Consider the following 24112-nt stretch of genomic DNA (forward strand, 5'->3'; position numbering starts at 1 on the left):
AGGAGCCACAGTCTCCGAAGGCCGGAGAACCCTTGGGCCTGCCCTCACTCCAATCCAAGCCTCACGTGGCATCTCTGGTTTGAGCTGCCTCCCTGTGTTCAGTGGATGTTTTCTCAGAAATCAGAGAGATTCAGGAAAGGCCAGTTAGAAGCTATGAAAAAGACACACGTCCCGGAAAGTTTCTCAAGATGCTCGAGAAGATGGGGCGCCTGGGTGGCTCAGTTGGTTAAGCAACTGTCTTCGGCTCAGGTCATGATCCTGGAGTCCCGGGATCGAGTCCCGCATCGGGCTCCTTGCTCGGCAGGGAGTCTGCTTCTCCCTCTGACCCTCCTCCCTCTCATGCTCTCTGTCTCCCATTCTCTCTCTCAGATAAATAAATAAAAAATCTTTAAACAAAAAAAAAAAGATGCTTGAGAAGAGACAAAAACGGATGACTGTCCCTTGCAGGGGATTTTTAAAATTATTGTTATTATTTTAAAGCCGCATGAGACCTAAACCTTAGGAAACATTCCTTCATTCTGTAAATATTATTTGAACATCTATTAGGCGCCAAACACTGTCCTGGGCTGTGAGATGCACGGGCCCTATTCTCCAGGGACTTACCACCTAATGGGGGAGATGACATGTTTGAGTAAATAATGACAGCTGCTTTCTAAGAGCTGTTACACGGGTGTACACAAGGGGCAGCAGAGGAGTTGCTAAATTGCCTGGAGACATCACAGAGGGCTTCCTAGAGGAGGTGGCATTGGAACCAATTCTTGAAAGATGAATACAAGACACACAAGCATGGGATAAAAATTAGCAAGTGAGATGGAATGTGTGGAAGGAGAAAGAGGGGGGAGCATTTAAAAAGAGGACATAAATTTTCTTGAAAAGCTAAAAATGATAATATCAGCGATAGTATTCACGGGCCCATCTACATGTAGAGAATCTGCTTGTCCAAGCTGGCTCCTGAGCCTATAAACAGGCTGCTGAAACCAGCTTCTCCAAGTTAGTTTTTATGGACAGCAAACATTTTTCTGTCTCCCCACTTTCCCCCATTGATCTAGAAGGAAGTGGAGGAGAGGTGGTGGTGGCTGGAGGATGGGCTGAAGTCTAGTTCTTCAAGACTCAAGAGGCTAGGGCCCTGAGGTGGGCAGAACCCAGATGTTTCCAGGCACCTGTAGTTGAGGCAGCCTGGCCGATCCCGGCGCATGCTGGGTTCTGGACATGATGCGGGGCTGCCTCCCCAGAGGGCAGACAGGCAGCCCTGAGCTCCGGGCAGCTGTGAGTGAGCCTCACACCCACCACAGACAAAACTGGAGTCCATCCTATTACCTCCGCTCAAGTCAGACGTGAAGGTTTTGTGGGTGTATTATTTGGGTTTGGTTTTTAGCAAGAGGTGATGCAGAGGCTGCTAAGGAGCCTGAGTGTCTGTAGGCTGGGCTCCCAACCTAGCTCACGCCCCACATCCATGTGACTTTGGGCAAGTCATGTAACCAGTCTGAACTTCAATTTCTTCAGGTACAAAATGGAGAGGACGATATTTCTTGCATAGAGAGGTTGTGAGAATTAGATGGACCTTGTAGGATACCCCACCACACCGGTAGCTCAATACACGTTCATTGTCATGACATCTGTTCATCGCATGTGAAGAGCCTCGGGTGGATCCTGGGTCCTTGGGATTATCCATATGGGCTTTGCCTCGGACTCATGGTGACGCCACAGGGAGGAGAGGAGACCTTCTCTGAGCAGGGACCTTCTTTCTCCCCCTCTTACTGTCCCTCACATAGCTATACTAGCCGGTGGCCGTGAAAGCACTTTGAAAAACATGGCCTCCCTAGGAATTTAGGTCCCCATCATCATCCTGACTAGCGGTAGATGTTCTGAAAGACTGTTGAGTGCCCCCTTAGGTTTTTACCTGGTCCCATTCCACAGGCAGGGAAGCCGGGGATAGAGGGTGGAGTTAGGTGAATGGCTGGGGCACTCCGTTATCCAAAACTGAGGCAGTGGCTTCCTGCCAGGAGATTTGGCAGAGACTCTCTCGAGGTATCTGAAGCAATTGTTCGGAATCCATGCACACAGAGCTGCAAGTGGCCTGAGAATCCTCTAAAGCGGCTAGGGCCCAAATCAAAGGCCCCAGCAACACCTTCAGACACTGCTTATAATTTGGCCATTCGGCAGCGGGTTCAAACAAAGCCCGGCACCACCTATAGCTGAGTCCTGAGTCCAGGCTGGTTAGAGGCCCACTGTTCCTGAGGATGGACCAAAATGGAAATAGATCCTTAGATTGGTAGTAAGTTCCCCATCGCTGGAGGGTTATAGACTAGAAGACCATGTGGTAGGGTGTCGTAGAGGGGATTCAAGCATTAAATAGTGGCCCGACTTTGAACCTTGGAGACTTTTGGATCGAATTGCCTCTGAGACCTGCAGGAGTGACTCCAGGAACCAAGAAAGAAAAACATCAAGGTCCAGAACCTGGGGAGCCAGAGTTAGGAAGTGAATCTGTCATGTGTCCTTGCTCAGCAGGGTGGCTGGCCTCTATGCTTATTCATCTGTAAAATGGAACTAATGACTGCAAACCCTGCTTCATGTAGATGTGAGGAAGACAACAGCAAAGTTCTCTTCTCCCACAAGTAAATAGCAAATCTCATTTAAAGCCTATAGGCTAGGGTGTCCCCACTGGGTGAGCTGCCACCTTTCATTCATGCATTCAACAAAAAAGTGTATTGAGGGTCCCTATGTATCCGGACCCTGGGAATTGGAAGGACAGGGAGCATCACTTCATCTACATTTATCTTTGTCCAACTCATTAAATGCCATTGCTAGAAAGGTCCTGTGTTTGCAGTCTTCTGCATTTGCCATCTTTCAAAAGTGTAGGCAGATCCATAAGACCTTTCCCTCTTGGGCTGTTGCCCTCAAAAATGGACCCCTGGACACACACACACACATGCACACACACACACACACACACACACACCATTGTCTTTGAAATTATCTGAAATCAGAGAGCTTTTCTCTTTCTGTTCTAAAACTCCAGTTACATTTATTTCCAAGTAATAGTGAACAGGTTTTGGGTCTTGGGTTTTTCTAAGAGCATAACATCATAATGTAGATGCCTAGGATACATGAGAAGAGAGGAGAGATGGGGAGAGCTATTTTTAGTTTCTGAATATTTTGTCTAAGTGTGTATTGTACCTTTGAGCCCTTTACCTCTAGACCTGAGACTTGGTTGAGCTCATCCTCTTGGACACCAAAGTACAAGAGTTCAGGATTCAGAGGGTTGCTTCGTGTCCGAGGGCCCATGAGCCAATGAGAAAACATAGCCACTAAAACAGTGGCTGGGCCACATGTGAGCTCCTTCAAAGAAAGGAAAGAGGTGGCTTTGGTGGAGTGCACCGAGGTGGGCAGTGAGGGGCCTGTTGTGCGCTTCCTGTCTGGCCCCCACTGCCCCACACATAATAATGGCAGATGGCAAAGCTTAGGGGAGAGGAATAAAGGTGTTTTTGTCTGTCTGTCTATCTGTCTGTCTGTTTGCCAAGTGAAGGCTACAGACCCTATCAAATCTACTCCTTTCTCTTTTCAGAATTCAACCAGACAGTCCAGAGTTCTGGAAATATGACAGACAAAAGCAGTCAGGATCAGCTGCTATTTCTCTTTCCAGAGTTCAGTCAACAGAGCCAGGGGCCTGGGCAGTCCGATGATGCCTGCTCTGAGCCCGCCAACAAGAAGATGCGTCGCAACCGGTTCAAATGGGGGCCCGCGTCCCAGCAAATCTTGTACCAGGCCTACGACCGGCAAAAGAACCCCAGCAAGGAAGAGAGGGAGGCCTTAGTGGAGGAGTGCAACAGGTAACACCACCAGAAACTCACTCGAGCAGGCGGGCAAGCACATGGACCTGAGACCCATCCCTTCAGTCCCGGGATATTGAAGTACTGGTTGTCCAGCTAAGTGTGGCTACAGCAGGGTTTCCCAAAGCATGTTCCATGGAACCCTGATTTCACGTTGTTAACAAATAAGTTTGAGAAACCTCAGGTGCATTCTTCCTCCTGGGGAGTCGTGACATATATTAACATATTAAAGACTCCGAGAAGGCCTAGAGTGAGAAATTTACTTTGCTTTGTTGAGTTGATTATGAGGCATGGGATCTTTTTCTCTGGGGGATACTTACACCATGAACTGTTATTGTAGGGAAGATACTTTGGAGGATGCTGGTCTAAAAATATGCCAGTGGAATGAGAACCATGTGTTTGACCTCCATGCAGACCAGGGAAAAACCATCCCTTAGCCAGAGACTGGCTCTCGCTTTGACCAAATTTTTGTACAACCACTGGTCCAAGAGGAAACTTGGCAGAAAAGAACTGATCAGATCTGTCCAATCCACTCTGCCCACATTGATTAGAGTTCTTTTTGTATCTTAACAACCACATGTAATTTTAAAGGAAACTATTAGAAATCCTTGGGATATCTTTTTTTTTTTTCTTTCTTCATTCCTGCCATCCTCCATGACTCCACCATTGACTTTGACTTTCTAAAAAGTCTGGTCTTAAAAAGGCAGGGGCCGGGGGGCGGGGGCGGGGAGCGGCACCGTGGTGACTTATTCGGTTAAGCTTCAGACTCTTGATTTCGGCTCAGCTCTTCACTGCGTGTGGAGTGTGCTTGAGGTTCTCTCTGTCCCTCTCCCTTGCTTGTATGAGAGCTTGTACACATGCTCTCTAAATAAATAAATAAGTAAATAAACAAATAAAATAAATAAAAAATAAAGTAAAAAATAAAAAGTCTGGTCTTTGCTCTGGCCAAGACCTGTGGGCTCTCTATCCATCTCTGGGCTGGGCTGGCTCTGGTTAGGGAGGTGAAGCCAGGAAGGGACATGTCCCAGTGTCCCAGGGTCCCCAGGGTCCCTAGGCTGTGCACTGTCCCCCTGCTAAATGAGAAGCCCCCCAGCGCCCAGTGGGGTCTGAGCGCCCCTCTCCGACCTGGCCACTGGGGTTTCACCAGCAGTGATAAAGCTAGAGACCAGCCTCCTCTGTGAGTCCTCTTGTCACTCCACCCAGCCTGCCCTTCGAAAAGGATTCCTGGGGCACAAATAAGGACTGTGGCTTCCCTAGCACCCTTTTGGGGCTATCCAAACCCCAAACGACCAGAAGTCCCTTCGAAGGGGCTCAGATAGAGCTAGTGAAGGACTTGCCCTTTTGTAGGTTGGGAAGAATAGCAACATAAGATGTCAAGAGGCCCAGTCTGGACCTTCTCCCTGTATTACCTGCCTGTTGGCTGCTCTCTTCATGCCAGGAGCCACACCAGAGGCCTAAGCCCCTCATGCGGCCCCTGTGTTTGGCCCCACTCCAGCCATGTCATCAGAGAACCACGTGGGCTGAACTTTTCTCAGGACAGGCTCTTCCCCAGGCCCCAACTCTGTCCTTGGCCTCTTCATATTCCTAAGCAAGTCCACTGAGATTGTGTGTCTGGGGCCAAGGACCAGCAGGCCTCCCCCCGGCTGCCCTCACTCACCATCTTCCCCCTTCCCTGTCCATCCTCAGGGCAGAATGTCTGCAGCGAGGCGTCTCCCCCTCCAAAGCCCACGGCCTGGGCTCCAACCTGGTCACTGAGGTCCGTGTCTACAACTGGTTTGCAAACCGCAGGAAGGAGGAGGCGTTCCGGCAGAAGCTGGCCATGGACGCCTACAGCTCCAACCAGACGCACAGTCTGAACCCCCTGCTCTCCCATGGCTCTCCCCACCACCAGCCCAGCGCCTCTCCTCCAAATAAGCTGTCAGGTAAGCCCGGCCCAGGCCCTGATGCCTCGGCAGCCCAGCCATCCTGCTTCTCCCCACCGGTCTCAGCTGGCTCAAGATTTTTCGGAGGAGGAAATGGTGGGATGGTGCTAGGGCTGGCCTCCTCCCATGGCCAAAATCTGGTGAAAACAGTGTGTGGCTGTGGCCAGGTTTCCTCTGAGTCCTTGCTCAGCCTCCAGGGAGCCCCTCTCCCCAGCCTTTTCTGGGTCCCCTTTCTTCTCCCTGGGTGGCTGCTGACTCAGCAAGGTGGTGCGACTGTCTGATTAGACAGAGAGGCTGTCTTATTGGCGCTCCAGGTCCAGACTGCAGGGGTCACCTCCTCGCCGTCTGGATCCCACCACAGGGCTCCGTCCGGCCATGGCAGGAGGAGCCCCAGGGCCTGTGGGGAAGGGCCACTCCACTGGCCGTCTCTGCTTCTTGCCAGAATTAGCATGGAATCAGTCACCTCAAATCTTGGTGGTGCTGAGTTGGCCAAAACTGGTTGGGTACCTACTGTGTGCCACTGTGTGCTGGGCCCCTGGCCTGCCTTAGGCGCCTCTGCTGTGGGCTGTGGGCTGTGGGCTCGTCAGGATGGAAGCTGACATCTTCACTGTGGGAAGGCGCCCCTATGTGCTGAGTGGTGCGGTCTGAGGGTGAGCACTTCTCCCCCCATGGGAGAAAGTTCGGGTTATTCTTGAGAGGCAGAGAAGCCCCCCTCCCCCCCCCCCGGAGAGCGCTAGCCTGATGGCAGAGTAACTCCGTCCCTTAATGGAAATTCAAAGCAGGGTTCAGAGGGCAGAGGCAAACGGCATGTGGCCAGCATGGAGCGCAACTGGGGCACTTGCCGCCCGCCCGCGGTGATCCACGGAGCTGGAGCTGGGGGGGGGGGGGGGGGGTTGGGGCAAGGGGCATTATTGAGAAGACAATGGCTATTGTGCTGGGACCTGTGATCTCCACACCAAAGTCAGGGAGCCTGCAAGCCGAACAAAGGCCGGGCAGCTTTCTGACAAGCTGGGGTTGTGGTGAGGTCACCACGGGGTCGTTCGTGTAGGCCTTCTGTATACTGACAGGAGACACAGAGCAGGGCTGGGGGGGTGGGGGGCCTGGGCAGGTACTGGAAGCTGAGCAGGGTGGGTGCCAAATACAGCCCGAGGGCCCTCTGATCGGAGGCCCTCCCTCCCCCCCCCATCTCGGCCTTTTAAAAAATCATGGAATGCTAGAACTGGGAGGAGCTTCAAAAAGGAAACTGAGGCCCCAAAGAAGCAGTGACTTGCCAATGTTCACAGAGCGAGGGTGGCAGAGGCGGCTAGAACTCAGGCCTGCTGATTCCCACTCGGAGCCGCATAGGTGTGGGCGCGTCCTGCCCACAGAAGCTTCTCGTCTCCTCGGGAAGGCATCGTGCTGGCGTGGAGTGCCCAGAACCATTTAGGGCCCAAGGCTGTCTTCCGGGGCTTTGTGTGTCCTTCTAGGGAGGAGACTCCTATTTATGGAGCAATAATTACGGGCCACTGTCTGTGTTCAGTGGCTGCTGTCCCCTCTGCCTAAATTTTCACTCGGGGCTCATCGCGTAGTCCTTGTCCATGCCCAGAGAGGGGATTCTTGGACTCGGTTTTGAATCCTGTACCTAGCCAGCCAGGTTGATCCCCACAACTGCAGCGTGACCCAGTCACATCACTTCTCCGAGTCTGACTTTCCCGTCTGTAGAACAAAGAAGTAGGACCTACCTCATCGGGCCCACGTGAGAAGTAAATGAGAGAGTGTGTAAACACCATCTTTCCCAATAAGCGGTGACGACTGTCATCATTGCTCTCATTCTGGCGAGCAACAGAGGAAAGGAAGGCAGCAGCAATCCCTTTCCTCCTAACTTTCACACCCCGGGGCATTATCTCCTAAGAGGTGACATGCACCCTGGCCCTGGGACTGGGCTGGGGCCTGGGGTGCAGGATGCTGGGAGGCGTGACTGTGGCCCCCTCTCCGGCTGCCAGGGTGGCACATGAGCTGTGCTGGGGCGCCCAGGGGATGCACCCCGGGCTAGGCAGACAGCAGGCTGGAGCCTGGCGCTCAGGGTGGCCTACGGTCTGCAGAGCCTCTCGGTCTGCTTCCTATCTTGGGCCCCACCACCAAGGTCCGGCCTCTAGCCAAGCCCAGAATGTACCTGGATGCAGAATACAAAAAGAGCTCCATGGGGGGCCAAGGAGAAACCAAGACCCATAGTCAGCATCAGCACTAGCACCCTCTAAGGCTAAGCGAGGGGCGGGGGGGGGGGGGGGCGGGGAGGGACAAGGCCCCAGGCCCCCTCCCCCACACCCCCTCCCCTCCGCACGCCAGCCTCTGAGCCAGGAGGCCCGGAGGCATCTTAGAGACACATCTTTCCCTTGAACCTTCTTCCTGGAGAGGAGAGCATCCCATCTCTAAGGAGCCCCTGGTCTCGCAGCCACTCTCGGTGGGTTGCGGCCCACTTGCCCAAGGTGACCACAGTGTGACCCGGCTGCTGGAATGTCCAGCACAATAGGAATGGCAGGGGGAGCACTTTGCCTCTGTCAGCGGCTGATTGGTTACAAGGTGCCCTACAAACACCCTGTCCGCAGAATCAGCTGTTTTCGGTGCTGTCCCCTCCCGCCTTTACAATCACACACCAGCATGCAGCCGGGGGTTGTCATGGCTTTGTCTCCCTTATGCATGCTTAATTGACAATTAAGTTGGGGCTTTGAACCAGCCTGGCTGCCGCTGATGGGCCTTCATCTTTCCAGTGAGAGTCACAGGGGCACCCTTTGTTTGCTCTTCTTGGGGGCCTGAAGTTACTGTAGCAGGCTGCAGGCAGCCATTTATCTTCAGCCTGGAAGGCCTTTATCTGCACCCCCCCATTCCAGCTCTCGTCAGCAGGAGCTGTCCCTCGTTATAGGCCCCATGACAGCCCATTCTGAGGCCATTGAGGAGGCCCGGAGTGATGGCCCCTACCTCCATTCTGGAGCGGAATCAAGAGAAAGGCCCCCAAAAGGTCAGAGAGCAGGGCTGTGGTGAGGAAAGGGACTGGTTGGAGACAGGTGCTTGTATTGATTGGCTCGAGGAGGAGGAGGGAGGAGGAAGTTGGCGTGGACTGGAATCGGGGCTAGCCTTGGCCCAAGCCTTGGGATCCAGCTGCATGAGCTGTCGTGCTCCCTGTGTCCTCTGCTCCAGCCTGCAGCAAATTCACTCACCCGGGCCCGCTTGCCACAGCCAGGGAGGGGCAGACGGTCCTCGTCAGCCTTCATTCGCCCCACGCGTCATATCCTCACTCTTGTATCCTTCACTCATCTTTCAAGAAGGAGATTGAGGCTCATCCTCTTGGAAAGAAAGTGAGGCACAGAGGCCAGAGGGAGCCCTTCCAGAAGAATCTTTGGATACCCTGACCGACAGCCTCTTTAAGTGGGGGCCTTTATTTCTGTGGCTGCTTCCTCCTGTCTCCCTTCAAACTCTGTTGCCCCCTCTCTAAGCCCAGTGGACTTGATTGCCACAACGGTCAGATCAGAGCTTAAAACCCAAAGAATCCTGCTGCCTGCATCCCTCTTGGCCCTTTCACCCATCCTCCCAAGTCACCCACAAGAATCTAAGCCTGGGACTTAGACAAACTAGACTCTGGGCCAGGATATCTGTGTGATTACTGCTGTTTTCCCTGATGCTGAAATCGGTAGGACCCAAGGAAATCTCCAAAGTGCCCAATGGAAGGGTTATGGCTACACGTGAATAATCATAAGGTCTAGTGTTGATTAAAATCTCCTGGGTCCCAGGCCTTGGGCTGAGCACCTACATGCATCATCTTATTTAAGCCTCACAGCAACCTTGTAAGGGTAGAAACCTTCTGTCCCCGTGCCCCCATTCTACAGTCAAGGAAGGGGAGAGGTTTAGAATGTAGATAATTTGCCCAAGTTCATATAGTTAGTAAGTGGCAGGCAGGTTTTGAACTGTCACGCTGACCATCTCTCTGCTTTATGCAGATGCTAAGAACTTGGCAGGCATGGAAACACACACACACACACACACACACACACACACACACACACACACTCTCCCTTCTTCCACATTCTTACTGCTCCCCTCTGAATGACTAAAAGGCTTTAGGAGAGTGTGGCCGAGGATGGGGAGGGGGGGCGGCGTCTCCCATTCTGGCTCAGTTACCCCTCCCACTCCCCCACCAGCACCAACTGTTGCCCCTGACCAAGGAGGATTTTGCACCCTGCCCGGGGAAGAAATTCAAGCCGCCTCTTTCACGACCCCGTCCCCATCTGGGCAGGGATTTGAACTGCCCTTGCAGGCCCGCACTGTCTGGGCACTAAATGCCTTAACAACTTAATGGGGCTTCAGAGACGGTGCAGGCACCTCAGTGCACCTCTGGAGCTCCGCCCCCTCCCCAGGCAGCAGACAAGGGGGGGGCGGTTTATGAGGGTGGCTGTAAAAATATTCATCTCCACAGCAAAGGTCCCCATGGTAAATAAGCCCTATTGTCCCTAAGTAGCAGATTATTTCAGTTCAGAAAAGAAACAAATCCTGCCTTGAAACATGTGGTATTTGAGGAAACACTTTGGGACTGACTTGGAGTTGAGTGGTAGACCGGGCTCCAGGGTTCTCCTTCATCAGGAGCTTATCTGACAGCCATTTTATCTGCTAAATTTGAAGGTCGTTTTATCTTGCGGTACCACCCCATCGGCTGCCACTAGATTGAGGAAGACAATCAGGATATTGATGAGATTAAGAGGCCCAGCCTTCAGAGATTCTGCTGGCAACCTCCTCCAGATAGTGGACCAACCCTGGTCTGCATACAAAGAAACCTGACTGCTGGGCTGGTGGGGCTCAGAGGCTCTGCACAAAGGGGCCAGGAGATACTGGAGTACTATCGCTGTAGGCAGCCCCGTTGGCCATGCCTAATCCCCCTGAAGGACCCTTAGATGATTCAAGGACTCCTTGTTGTATCCAATCAGCTCGAAGGAGGAAGGAAGCTGCTTGCAAGGACAGAGCCCTGGCCAGCCGGTTCCTGGAGAAGTGCCCTTGGAATCTGTTTGTTGAAGTGTTTTGGGTTTTTTTTAAGATTTTATTTGAGCGAGAGAGAAAGAGAGAGAGGGTGCACTCGCATACGAGTGGTGGGGAGGGGCAGAGGGAGAGGGAGAGAAGCAGACTTCCGTGGGGCTCGATCCCAGGACCCTGAGATCGTGACCTGAGCTGAAGGCAGACACTTAACTGACTGAGCCACCCAGGCATCCCTGTTTGTTGAAGCCTTGATGGGAACTGACAGGAGCTTGGGGGGAATTAAGCACCAGAGGTGCGGAGAGCGGCCAAAATCTGTGCAAGGATCTTGGAAGCAAACTTCCTTGATGGGAAGGCCCAAGATCTGGCATTTTGCCTCTACCCACTTTTCAAGGAGAAGTACAAGTGCAAATGGGGAAGATTACAGACAGAGAGATAGAGATTGTATAAATATAGATACACAGATGAATGAATGAATGAAACATACCCCCAAAATAAGGTCAGATGAAGTATTCAGTTGTGGTTATCATCCTAGTGATCATGGGATCTCTGGTATAGGGGTTGGCAAAACTCCTGTGAAGAGCTAGATAGTAAATATTTTAGGCTTTTCAGGCCACATAGTCTCCTTTCACAATGACTTCACTCTGCCTCTGCAGAATAAAAGCAGCCCTGGACCATATGGAAATGAGTGACTGTGGCTGTCTTCCAATAAAACCTTATTTATGGGAAATTCAAATTTCCTATAATTTTCAAACATCACAAAATAGTCTCCTTTTAATTTTTTTCCCAACCATTTAAAAATGTAAAAACCAAGCTGAGCTAATGGGTCCTACAAAAACAGGCTGCCTTGGCGTGGGGACCACAGTTTGCTGACCCCCACTCTAGGATAATGGTTCCCAAACTTTGCCACACTTTAGAATCAACTAGGGAGCTTCTAAAAATCCCAATGCCCAGGCTGTGCCATAGACACCTGATGTGTAATGACCCAGACATGGAATACACACTGAAGATAATCTGGGGAAATGCTTTCATAAATCCAGTGGGCATAGCAACAAAATCATAGGCTATGTAGGAAGACCTGAATTCCAGCTTCAACTTGGCCACTGATTAGCTGTGTGACCCTGGGCAAATCTCTGGGATCACTAAGCCCCGGTTTCTCAATTTGTACAATGGGGACACTAACTTCTGCAGATGCTACAAGGATTAAATGAGATAATGCACGTAAAGCACCCAGGAGATAGCAGGTGCTCATAAATGGTAGCTAATACCATTCCTTGCAGAGCCTTGTTTGGGGGTTTTCCCCCTCTCTTTCCCTCTATTCCTCTTGGAGTTTTCTTCCAATCCTGACTTTTAGAGAATTTTTTTTTAAAGATTTTATTTATTTGACATAGAGAGAGAGAGAGAGCACAAGCAGGGGGAGTGGCAGGGAGGGGGAGAAGCAGACTCCCGGCTGAGCAGGGAGCCCGATGCTGGGCTCAATCCCAGGACCCTGGGATCGTGACCTGAGCAGAAGGCAGCTGCTTAACTGACTGAGCCGCCCAGGCGCCCCCCATGACTTTTAGAGAATTTGAGTGTGTCCAACTAGATCCTCATCTTGGTGTTTGCGGCAGACTGAGGCCGGCCGCTGGTAGCATACTGAGTGTAAGGCAGTTTCTCATTCTTCCAAGGAGGACCACTCTGTGACATCTGTAGCGTATCTCCAGGGCCGTATCCACTACTATAGGCATGTAGTGCAAATGCCCTAGATAGGGAGGGAAAGTGGGGAAGCACCAAGGATTGTGGGGAGGGGCGGAGGCTCCTGACCATGTAGCAGGAGGTCAGGTTCATAAGATGACCCTGAATTTCCTGGAGGGCATTTTTCTCCTTTAATTTAAGGAGGCGTGAGCACCCTGCTTGTTAGTAATTAGCCCCGGGAACCTGCCAATTAGAGGGGGTGTGGTCCTTTCTTGGTGGAAGCCCAATCTGAGAAGCTTAATGGCCTTTATTCTTAGGAAGGAGGCTCCCCCAAACTTCAGGTGAAAAGAGCGGCAGGAAGGGGAGGGTGGGCACATCCCCTGCGGTGAATGTGGGAAACCTCAGAAGCTCCAGAGGGCCCATCTTCTGGAAGCTACTTCCCTCCACCTGTGAGCCTGCATCAGCTTTAGACCCCTTCCCTCTGCTCCGGCTGCAGCAGCCCGGCAAAGGTTGAGCCAATGAAGCTCAGTCTCTAATGCTTTCAGGAAGTCAAGACCCAGCTTTCTTAGGACCCATACTCACACCCTTTCCAGGTCGGAGGAACACCTCCATGCAGATACCTTAAGTGTTTAATGACTCTCCCGAGGGATGTCTACAGCCCCTTGAAGCAAGCTGGCTACAGGCAGTCCCTTGCCCGGACCACGCTCAAACAGGTTTGGGCTTGATCTATGGTTCTTTCACCATCTGGTGGTTACTTGGTCTCTCTGAACCTCGGTTTCTTCATCTATGAACTAGGGATCATGATACCTATCTCCTGAGGGCTGTTGAGAGGCTTAAGGATGATCCACGGCCAGGAGCCAAGCACAGTGACTGACCAGAAGGGTCTTGGGGCGTTGGCTCAGGAGCCCTCAGGGCCTTGAGAGAGAGGAAAAGCTTTGGGTTTCCCTGGGTTCCTGACAGGGGTGTGGCTTGCAATTTCACCCTGGAAGTTTCTCTGTGCAGGAGCCCTGCTTCTCATTTGAGACATCAGAAACCATGAAGTCCGAGTATTGGCAGGACCTGGGCTTTTCACAACTCCTTCCCAGGCCACACAGAAGGCATCTGGGGAGCTCATTAAAAACACCCAGGTCTCCCCTACCCACACCTTTTAGAATCAAAACCTGGCGTGGGGGGTCAGGCACAGGAAGTTTCAACAAAGTCCCGAAGAGATGTGGAGGGCTGGGTATCATCAGGCTAGATGGAACAGGAGGGTCCTGAAGGGGTTGATGATTATCCTGATGGCCCTTTGCTGAACTAGGAGAGGTGAGGCAGCCAAGGGAAGGGCCCTGGACTCGGATTCAGGAAACCAGAGCCATGAATGAGCAGGGGTGACCTTGAGCTGATCACTTAACTTCTCAGGGATTCTGGCAAATGAGTGTGTTGGACCTCTCAGCTCTGACAGGTTATTATTTGGAGACTGGGTGTCGTATCGAGTCCTGGGGCCCGGGACTCTGCTGCTTGGAGCAGCAGAGGGAGGTTGGCCATTGTGATATCTTATTGTTAAGCTCATCATCTGTCTCTCTCCCTTGCTCCTTCCCCATTTCAGGAACTGTGTGCTGTTACAATCCTTCCACCTTTATTAGGGACCATTAGAGCTTTACAGCACCAGCAGATTGGGTGGGGCCAGTCACAATAAACAGATTTATAATGGGTGTAAACGAGACACCTATCACTGTTGGAGGTTAACACTTTCAGGGCCTTTGAGTGGCAGCCTGCATGCCCAGACCTTCTGGCCCTGCCTGCCGCAGGGAGCCTCTTCCTGGTCAGCACCTGTTGGACTGGGTTGGCAGTAAAGCCCAGTGAGTTCTTGCTCGGCGAGGGTGGGAAACCTCTAAATAACATCCCCCATCTGTGTAACATCGATTGCATGGTGGGCACAAAATAGCTGCTTAATTTATCTCAAGATGTTTTGTGAATGGAAACATTCAAGTTTACAAATGGAAACAGAATGGGCCGCCTCCTCCTCCTTGAGAATCCTCCTGCCAGGTGAAGTAGAGGGTTTGCATCTCAACGTGTCAAAGAAAAAGAAACAAACCAAGTAAGTCTGTTCTCTCTGCAAAGAAAGTCGTTCCAAAAGTCTCTAGAACTGTGTATGTATTCTGAATGGTAGAATGCTGGGCTGTACCAATGTCTGAGCCCGAGCGGGCTTTCTTCACCAGTGGGTCTCCAGTCCATAGCTGGTGCCTGGCATATGGCAGACGTTCCGTGTATCTTGCACCGATGGGATCTATTAGAGAGGGCTTCTCGTCCAAGAAGCTGAATGCATAAATCCCCTGTTGTATAATCTGTTACTCAGCTTTAAACTGAGCATGGACTTTGTTTCATTTTACATAGCATAGTATATATTATTATTTATTTATTTATTTATTTTATTATTATTATTTTTTAAGATTTTATTTATTTGATAGAGAGAGAGACAGCGAACACAAGCAGGGGGAGAGGAAGAGGGAGAAGCAGGCTTCCCGCTGAGCAGGGAGCCCCATGCGGGGCTCGATCCCAGGACCCTGGGACCATGACCTGACCGAAGGCAGACGCCCAACGACTGAGCCACCCAAGCGCCCCAGTATATATTATTATTTAAAGCATGTATTCCTTTTCTAGAAACAGTATCATCCAGTTCTACCTCCATTGATGCTGCTTAACCAAAATATAGTCACACACACACACACCCTCCAACATTAACTACTACCAGGAAGTTTTCAAAGAGCATATTAGTATTCATTCTCCCTTAATGTTCTCCTGGTTTAGTTTCTACTAGTTTAGTTTACTAGCTTAGTTTAGTCTACTCGTTTGATTTTGTTCTACTAGTTAGGTTCATGTTCTACTAGATTAGTTCTTATAATCTCTCACCAGCATCCCTTGGGCAAGAAAAGAGCTAGAATGGCTCTTCCTGAGTTTTTGTTGAGTGAACTGAGGTCTGGAAAAGGGACCTGGACGTTTTGCAGATCAGCGTCATTTGGCGAGATGGCTCTAAGCTGCCACCATCCTCAGTGAGTGCTCCCTGAGCGCTCTGCTGGTGCTCCTGTTCAGTGGAGGCCAGTGACCATCCAGCTCCGAAGCCTCGGTGCCCACCCGACACCTGGTGCTGCCTGGGACCAGCATCCATGAGCTGGTGACCAGTAGCTGTCTGTTATGATGATGGCGATGGTCTGGTGGTGGTGATGAAGAGGCTGGGGTCTGGCCAGGCGAACGCCTCAAAGGATCTTCTCCCTGGGTGTCACTTCCCAGCAGGGCCCTGCTTATGAATAGGTCACAGTGGAAAACCTCTCTTTTCTGAGGCAATTTTATGAGCCCTTCAGTCACAATACAGATGTCTGTTTTTAGGACCTTACTTTTGTATAGACACCCAGTGGCTCAGTCTGCTGATGGCTTTATAGCCTTCCCCCATTGCCCAGACCCACTAGAAGCATCATCATTCTCCTCGCCAGCCGAGCCCAGGGGCCTTTGTTGCAGCCACATTACCCCTCCCCGCAAAGGCTGCCTCTGAGAAAAGAGACCCCAGGAGCCAGACTGTGGCCGGGCTCTGTCTGTCCTCACGGCCTTTAGGCCTAACGATGTCCACCATTAACCCTTCTTCGTTTTACTCCGACTTCCTTTGGAGAAAAAGGCATTTAAGTGACTCATGTTGCCACAGCAAACTCCCCGTTAATTGATCCTTCCTCAAAGTCAACCCGATGAGGCCCCAAACTGGGTTCTAAGAGGGTGAGTCTAAATTTGGGGTTCCCACAGCCCCAAACTTTTAGAAATGGTCAGCCTGTGCTCACGGGAGCACCCATCGCCATCCCCCTTGAAGCACCCTAGGTAATGAGTGTTATGCTTAGGCCTCAAGAAGTCAGGAAGGGGTAGGCTCCCCACAGGCGCCCCATTGGCCCTTTTTTACACTAGGTAAAGCACTGCCCGAGATCTCTGCTGCTTCGTACGAAACCCTTACTCCGCCGTGCACCCACCTCCGGCCTTCAAACACCAAGTCGCCTAAACGTGTCAGTGCTATTTCTACCTCGATCACATTTTACTCTCTCTTTCTCCTTCTCTCTCGCTCCCCCCTTCTCCCTTCTTTAAGAGGTATGCCTCCCACTAACCTCAGCAAAACCAGGAGATGAAGAGGAGAAGTGTATCCCGCTCCCACTTCTCCACCGCTCAGCTCAGCAGACTGACAGTGTGGAGCCTGGTTAGAACTAAAGTGCAGGTCATTCAGTCATCAGCTGCTCATTCCAGCAATATGTACTGAGTGCCTACATGGGCTAGGCTCGGGGCGCCTGGGTGGCTCAGTCATTAAGCGTCTGAATCCCGCGTCGGGCTCCCTGCTCAGCGGGGAGTCTGCTTCTCCCTCTCCCTCTGCTGTTCCCCCTGCTTGTGCTCTCTCTCTCAAATAAAAATGAAATCTTTAAATAAATAAATGAAAATAAAAATAAATGGGCCAGGCCCTTGTGTGAGGCACTGAGGACACAGTGGAGAAGGCAGGCAAGGTCCTGCCCTCATTGGGCTTACCTTCCTTCCTTCCAGTGAGAGATAAGCCAAGCAACAAGTAAACAAAATCATTTCAAACTGTTGGTGGCTCACAACGAAGGCTCAGCATACCTGGAATCGATTTGGGGCTTATGGGGAAGAGGAAGAAGGGTCAGCTTTGGAATACCGCTGACCTGCTGGGGGAGACCCTTTAGCAAGAGGTAGTGAAAATAACCTCTTCCTCTTCGAACCTCAGTTTTCCATTCTGTCAAATGGGCATCTGTGACACATGGAGAGCAGCGTGTGTAGATCACTCACAGAGGTGAGGGCTTCTCAAGCTCTCAAGGGCCGGCCTGGCCTCTTTCACTTATAGCCACGGCCTCCAGGCTGAAGTGCTCGCTGCGAATCGTCTGATGTTTGCTTGCAGAGACTGGCTCTGTGGTGAGGACCCGGCGGGGTGGCCTCATGGGGGAGGACAGGCCGAGTCTCTGTTGCCCTTCTACCTCCCCACATGTGTGATTTTCTCAGGCGTACTGTGCTCATTAGCGTCTGTTCTCAGCCAAGATGCTTTTGATGGAAGACGACTTTTTTTTTTTTTCTTTTCTTTTCTTGGCTCCCTTTGCTTTGATTTTTATAAGAAAACCAGTTTGTGGGCTTCCCTTAAGTATCACTCCACTTTTACTCCTTGAGTTCAAGAGTGTTTACCGTCCCCGCAGGCCTGTCTGTGTTTCTCCTCTTACGAACCGGCCTCCTCACTGAGCCACCTCAGGTAGAAGGCGATGTGGAATTGAAACCAGCCTAGTGTTTAAACTGCTTTCATCTTACATCAGCTTTTTCCTCTCAGGCTTTCAGATTTTTAATCTCCTAAACTCTCTGCAAACATTAATCTTGATGCCCAGAGAGGAGGAAATATGACCAAGAACTGGCAGGAGGCCCATGTCGCCGATGAGGACACTGAGGCAGCAAGGCGAGCTCCACCATGGAAAGCTTTCGTTTCTGGAGTTCCCAGTTACAAACGGGGAACCGTGCGCATTCTTTCATCCCAGATGAGCATCTCAGAAGTTCCCTAGATGGAATCATTTGTGTCTCTGCCTCTTTCCTCAAGAAAGTGACACCTCTATGGGAAAAGGGGGAGTGGATTTCTGAGGATGCGTGACCGGGCCCATCAGGACTGGCCTAATTCCTCCTGGCCCCCTCCCCGGCCCGGAGTTTTGGCGTCATTGGAAAGACAGCCCTGTCTACCCATAATTGATGGACAGGGTTGTTTCCTTTTCTCCTTCACACACTCCCTCTTGCCTGGGCTTAAGTTCCCAGTTTCTAGACCCAACAGGGTTGGACTGTGCTCTGCATGAGGTTAAAAACACACGGGAAGAATGTGTGTGACAGACTCTGGCCAGTTGAGTAATGTTTACTCTGTTGGTGGCTGGGACGCTCGTTCGCCCTGGCAGAGGTCCATCAGCCGGAGGAACATTCCTGCATTATCAGGGATGGGAGATTGGCTTTGAAATGTCAAGGGTGAAAGGCATCCCACCAGATTCTGGGTGCAGCTCCCAGACCCCAGGAAAATGGGCCCCCTGGCTTCAGTGCCAAAGGCCACATGGGGGCAAGCCGAGCCTCACGTTCCCCAGGAGGCCCCACCCCCCTCTCCCCCCGCTTCCTATAAAAGAGCGATTCTGGTCATGTTTCCCTGGCTGACATTGCTCTTCTGTTTGCGCAGCTTTTTCTCTCCCCGGAAAACCTGGTGCTTCTCTCACCTTATTTTGCTCACTCATCATTCTGGCCTCTGAGGAAGGAAGATCCACATGCCCATCTTGTAGAAAAAAATGCCAAGACCCCACAGTTGACTGGCCCAGAATCATCAAGGCAGAGAAGGCAGAGAGACAGAGAGAGAGAATTCGTTTCAAGCATCTAGACGCTGATGGCCTGTTGATTTCTGGAATTGTGGAATTCCAGTTGTTTTGAGAAGCTCTAAGAGAGCTGTAAGTTCTCAGCCCCTGAAGCACAGGTTTCTGAAAAGTCCTTGCGGTTAATTACACCCTGAGCGGGTCCTCTCTGGGGTCCTCCTGTGGGGCAGTTGTGTCTGTCCTCGAACACAGGTGCATGGTCAGTTCTGTAGAAGCCGACATTTACATCATAAAAACCGCCATGCTCTGTAAAGTCATGCAATAAAAACCCCGGGGCTTATGGGGGAAAAAATGGGGTTAAGGGCACACTACTCAAAACTTCTTCAGTGACACCCTTTAAGAAGATAAGACTCTAATAAAAAGATGAGCAGAGTTTTACCCCCATTAACTGGTTAGGAAATGCATCAGTGCAGCAATAAATACGGCATTTTACCTGAAGCAGCCCTGAAGTTTGCGTGTGGAGGTAGGCGTCAGAAGGGTCTCAGCTTGTGAGTTGGCGTGAAGTGGTGGGCGGAGGGTTGTCGGAAATCAGAGGGAAGGTTCTAACTCCAGATGTGGATGGAGGTGGCCTATAGCACATGCAGGAAACTGCAGGTAGCTGGTAGATGCTTGAAGGGTGTGTGTGTGTGCGTGTGTGTGTGTGTGCACGCACGCATGCGAACACACACTAATGTGTTTAGTGTTTTCCCATGTGGCTCCGCTCAGCTGGGTGCAGGTTTCTGAATTCCTAATGGGAAATTCACGTTGCACTCAGATTATTCCATAGTGTATCAGTAGAATTGGACCAGATCCACACTTTCAATACCAACATTGCCGCGGGACTGACGGCATTTTCTCCTTCGGCCAGAAGGGATGCTCCCTTGTTCTAGAGCATGCGTGCTCAAAGCAGCTGAGCGCTCATTCCTTCTTTCAGGAAATGTTCATAGTCCCAGGCCCTCTGTTAGGCTCTGAGGATGCAACGTTGAGTAAAAAGCCATCCCTTCCTTTAAGAGGGAAAGAGAAGTACCCTGTCATAGGAACATTATGGTGCCGGGCGACTGACTCCCGCTGTAAGCGTCTCAACTGCATGTGAAATGCAAAGGGCAAAGCAGATAACTACCAGGATGAATCAAGGAGAGCTTCACAGAGGAGGTGACATTTAGCCCTCTTAAAAAGATGCGACATGGAGAAGAAGGGAAGAGCTTTCCCGGCAGAGGGAACAGCAGAAGCAAAGGCACAGAGGCAGGAGATGGCCGGGCCAACATGACGGACAGCAGGTGCTCTGACACAGCTGTATGGGATGTCGTGCGAGATGATGCAGCTAAGGGGCTGGAGTCACAGAGGCCCGATTCTGCTAGTCTTTGCTGTTGGGGCTTTTCCAGAAGGCAGTGAGGGGCCGTCCTAGATTTCCAAAGAGGGCAGTGACATGGTGCGAGTTTGTTTAAGAAAGAAATCCCAAGCTGCAGCAGTGTGAAGAGTGCCCTGGAGGAGGGTGTTGGCACAGGAAGCAGAGTGTGGAGATGCCGGCTTCTAGAACCATGAACTCCGTTCATGTGTTGATACTTCTGACCAGTCATATTGCATAGAAACCGGATGAGTTGTCTCTGTCCCACATGCCGTCAGGAATTCAGAAAGAGCCCAACACCCATGATACTGAGGCCTAGGAACAGGTGAAGGAGGTCAGCTCCTCACCAGGATCTCAGGGATGTCTCTAGATTCTAGCTGGGATGACTTTTGCTGCTGGACACACGTACCGTGGTTCCTAGGACCAGCGGTGGGGACATGGCTGATGAGTGCCTTGAGCCAGGAAGGGAGTGCAAGGTACAGGGCCACCTTCTGGCATTGTCATATCTCCTCTGGGGACCTCTGGGGCTATTAACCCAGCAGCTTTGGCCGGTCAGTAGTAAACCAGAGCCCTTGTGGTAGTATTTATGTTCAGAGCTTGCAGGGGTGAAGGAAGAAGGGAAGATGCCATTCCACTTCCCTAGCACAGTACCCAGCACGTGAGAGGTGCTCAGTCAAGTTTGTGTGAACTCAGCCTTCCTGAAAACATCTTTTAGACCAAGACAGTCCCAAAGTAGAAGGAGCTGAGGTATCTTGAGCCACTGTTATGTGCCAAGCACGTTCTGGGGATTTCCACACCCCTTAAGTCATTCATCTTCTTCCCAATGAGCTAAGGGGCAGAGATTGTTAACAGCAAAGAAGCTGAAGCTCGGGGAGGTTCAGTCACCTCCCCAAGGCCACACAGCTAATGTGTTGAGCCAGGATTTAAACCCGGGTTGCCTGGCTCCAGAGCCTCCTCCGCTTTCCTTCTCCCTTGAAGCGCTCTCCTGGGTTTGTGAAATACCCAAGGACCCGGCCGCTCCTTCCTCTAACAAGAACACCTATTCCCGGTGGATTGCTAACCACTGTCTTGTGATACACCTCCCACCTTCACACCCCCGTTAAGGCGGCTGCCTGATTACAGCCACCTTCTCTGGGCCCAGAGTGATTGGCCAACTGCTGGTGAGAGGAGCACCGGTGGGAAAGGTTACAGGTGAATCTGGGTGAACAGCCCCCTGCCTCGCTCCCACCACACTCGGCAGTGATAACAGCCCCCTCCCACAGCGGGCAGTCCTCTGGCTCGGAGATGAGGAAGCTGGAGTTCACCCAATACACTGAAGGCAGAGCTGAGATCAACCAGGGATCCCCTAAGCTCCCAGCCCGATGCTCCCCCTTCGCCAGAGGTCTAAGCCCACCGGTCTTTTAGCAGAACAGCCCCACCCTTACATTTCTCGTAGCATGAAGTTCTGCTGGGGGGAGCAAACAAGGTTTAAACACCACAGCAGCCTTGGGCTACACTGCCTGGGTTCTAACAAATGGCTCTTGACACTCTTCTGCCAGGCTCCCTCCTAAAGAAGGCTTTTGTTTCCTGCGGATATCCTTGGTTAATTATTTTTAAATAAATAATTATGTAGCCTGCGGTAGGGGAGAAGCCTCCCCGTGACCCATATCTGATCATCAGACGACTGGCCCTCTTCCTTCAGCCAAATTAAATAGGCTAAAACCAGAGTCTGTTTGACTTGAGGCTGAATCGATGATGGGGACAGGCTGGGAGGTGAACACACGCCTGACTCCCAGCGTTATCACCACTCTCTCAAGAGCAGAGCATCTTGGGGAGGTAAATAGCTGGCCAGGGAGTCAGAGAAAGCAGGAGAAAACAGGGTGAAGTCCAGTCCCTCCAAAAGGAAAGAATGAGAGGGGCAGGGGCCAGGCCTGCCTCCCAGGTTGCTTCCAGAGCAAAACATCGGGGCTTCTACAGGGTAGACTCCTTTGGGAGCCCTTCTCTAGGGACAGGTCATTCCATTTGGTACTTAGAATCTGCCCTAAGTTGTCTAGAATTCTAGAGTCTTAGGGCAAGTACCTTGGGGTCCATCTCCATACCAGCTCCCTCCCCACCTATAGTTACCATTTATTTAGCATTATGCTAGGAGATTTATAGATACTTTCTCCTATCCCCAAATGGCCCTGTTGAGGAAGCATTCCCTCCATTGTATGAGAGGAAGCTACAGCACAGATAGAGAAGTTATTTTCTCAAGATCACACGTCTCCAAAGAGCAAAGTCAGGATTCGAGCCTGAGTTTGGCAAGCTCTCGAGCCCACAGTCTTCTCCCTGTCCCTCCTTGTCAGAAGACGTTACCTGTTACTGATTTGAAACCTGCCTCCACTATTTATCGCTGGAGCTGCTCTGGCTCCTGAGCTCACGAGGCACACATCTCTCTTCTCTACATGACAACACTGTGAGCTGTTGGACGCATCCTTCCAGGAGCCCAGGGGCAAATGTGAGTGGAGGAAAAAAGAACCTAATGTGATCCAGTGGGACGGATAGACGGGGGTAAATAGGAGACCTCAGGGCCACAGATGGCTGCGGAGGATCACGGGCAGGACTGGGCAGGGGGTGCTGGTTTGGAGGCAGGGAAGCCTTTCTTCCTTTTAACTCCATGGCGCCTGTTCCCCCCAAAATGTGGTGCCCTAGACCAGTAGGTCACAGTCCACAGAGCCATTTGTTAGAACCCAGGCAGTGTAGCCCAAGGCTGCTGTGGTGTTTAAACCTTGTTTGCTCCCCCCAGCAGAACTTCATGCTACGAGAAATGTAAGGGTGGGGCTGTTCTGCTAAAAGACCGGTGGGCTTAGACCTCTGGCGAAGGGGGAGCATCGGGCTGGGAGCTTAGGGGATCCCTGGTTGATCTCAGCTCTGCCTTCAGTGTATTCACCGCCAAATTGCAATGCTGCCCACTGCCACCGCCACCCCCACCGGCAGCCCCATGCATCAAAGGGTGGGGACAACCAGCAATAGAAGAAGCCCATAGAGCACGCATCAAGCCACTCGGAGTCAAGCAGGTTGCTCTTGAAGGTTAGAACCCTGCCTTAGCATTTGTCTGTTTTCTTCCCAGCCCTCTGAGGCTCTAGGTCATATCAGCCTTGGGTAACGTCCTTCGGACCATGCCAGGAAAACTGGCTTGAGGATCCTCTTGGCAAGCTGCGGCTTAGCGATTTGGAGGCTGCTTAGTGATTTGGAGGCTCCTGGGGGGACTTTGCAGCCTCCTCAGGAGGGTGGGCCTCCAGGGGGAGCAGGAGGCAGAGCAGGGGGAGACAGACCAGCAGAATCCGTATCCTTGATACAGTGAGAGTTAATGTGGGGAAAGCTGGTAAATGGAGAATTGTAGGCAGACAGTTGGCCCACCTCTCCAAACGATTGCATGCCGAGAGCATTCGTCTCCCTCCCCTGCAGGTAGACCCAGGGTCCCTCAAACCTTTTTGTTGAATCCAAAGTGAAAAACGAGAACAGGGTCTTTGTCAGCTTTGAACTTAGAGTGAGATGTCCCAGCGACCCCCAGCTTTGTCTTTGGCTGTCTCATGGGCCCATCCAGCAGGACTTTGACCCTGCAAACTGAGCCCTGGTTCTTTGCCCCCCTCCACTCCCCCCCCACACCCTGCTCTCCCCTTCAGCTTCCTTCTGCCCTTCCCCGAGCACAGACCTCTGTTTTGGTTCCTGAGCAAGAGGGAGGGTCAGAGCAGTGAGGCTGTAAACATGCTTGGTTCTCCCCTCCCTTGCAGACCAAACTGCAGTGGTTTACTAAGGCATCCACATCCTGCCAGTATGCGCTGCCTGCCCCACGTCCTGGCAGACACGCCTCCCCCTGGGCCCTGGAAGTCAGCCAGGTGGGACCCCATCAGAGGACTGTGAGTTCGAGAGCCAAAGACTCCCAGCTGCAGCCCCATCTCTGTCCTGCTCTGCCCGTGCCCCTGCCCCCCCCCCCCCCCCCCCCCCCCCCCCCCCCCC

General features: G+C 51.8%; 1 protein-coding gene across 3 annotated transcripts in view; it reads left to right on the plus strand.

Annotated features, from left to right (window-relative positions):
- HNF1B (HNF1 homeobox B) overlaps window positions 1-24112 on the plus strand; it is a 52371-nt gene that overhangs the window by 6563 nt on the left and 21696 nt on the right. For 2 of the 3 annotated variants that reach the window (XM_021704185.2, XM_021704186.2), the window contains exons 3-4: window positions 3566-3830; window positions 5517-5752. In XM_021704185.2, coding sequence (XP_021559860.2) covers window positions 3566-3830; window positions 5517-5752 — 501 coding nt within the window. The remainder of the gene's footprint in view (window positions 1-3565; window positions 3831-5516; window positions 5753-24112) is intronic. The other variant, XM_021704187.2, reaches the window with a different exon arrangement.

This window comes from Neomonachus schauinslandi, chromosome 15 (assembly GCF_002201575.2).
Source record: "Neomonachus schauinslandi chromosome 15, ASM220157v2, whole genome shotgun sequence".
Taxonomy (NCBI): Eukaryota; Metazoa; Chordata; class Mammalia; order Carnivora; family Phocidae; genus Neomonachus; species Neomonachus schauinslandi.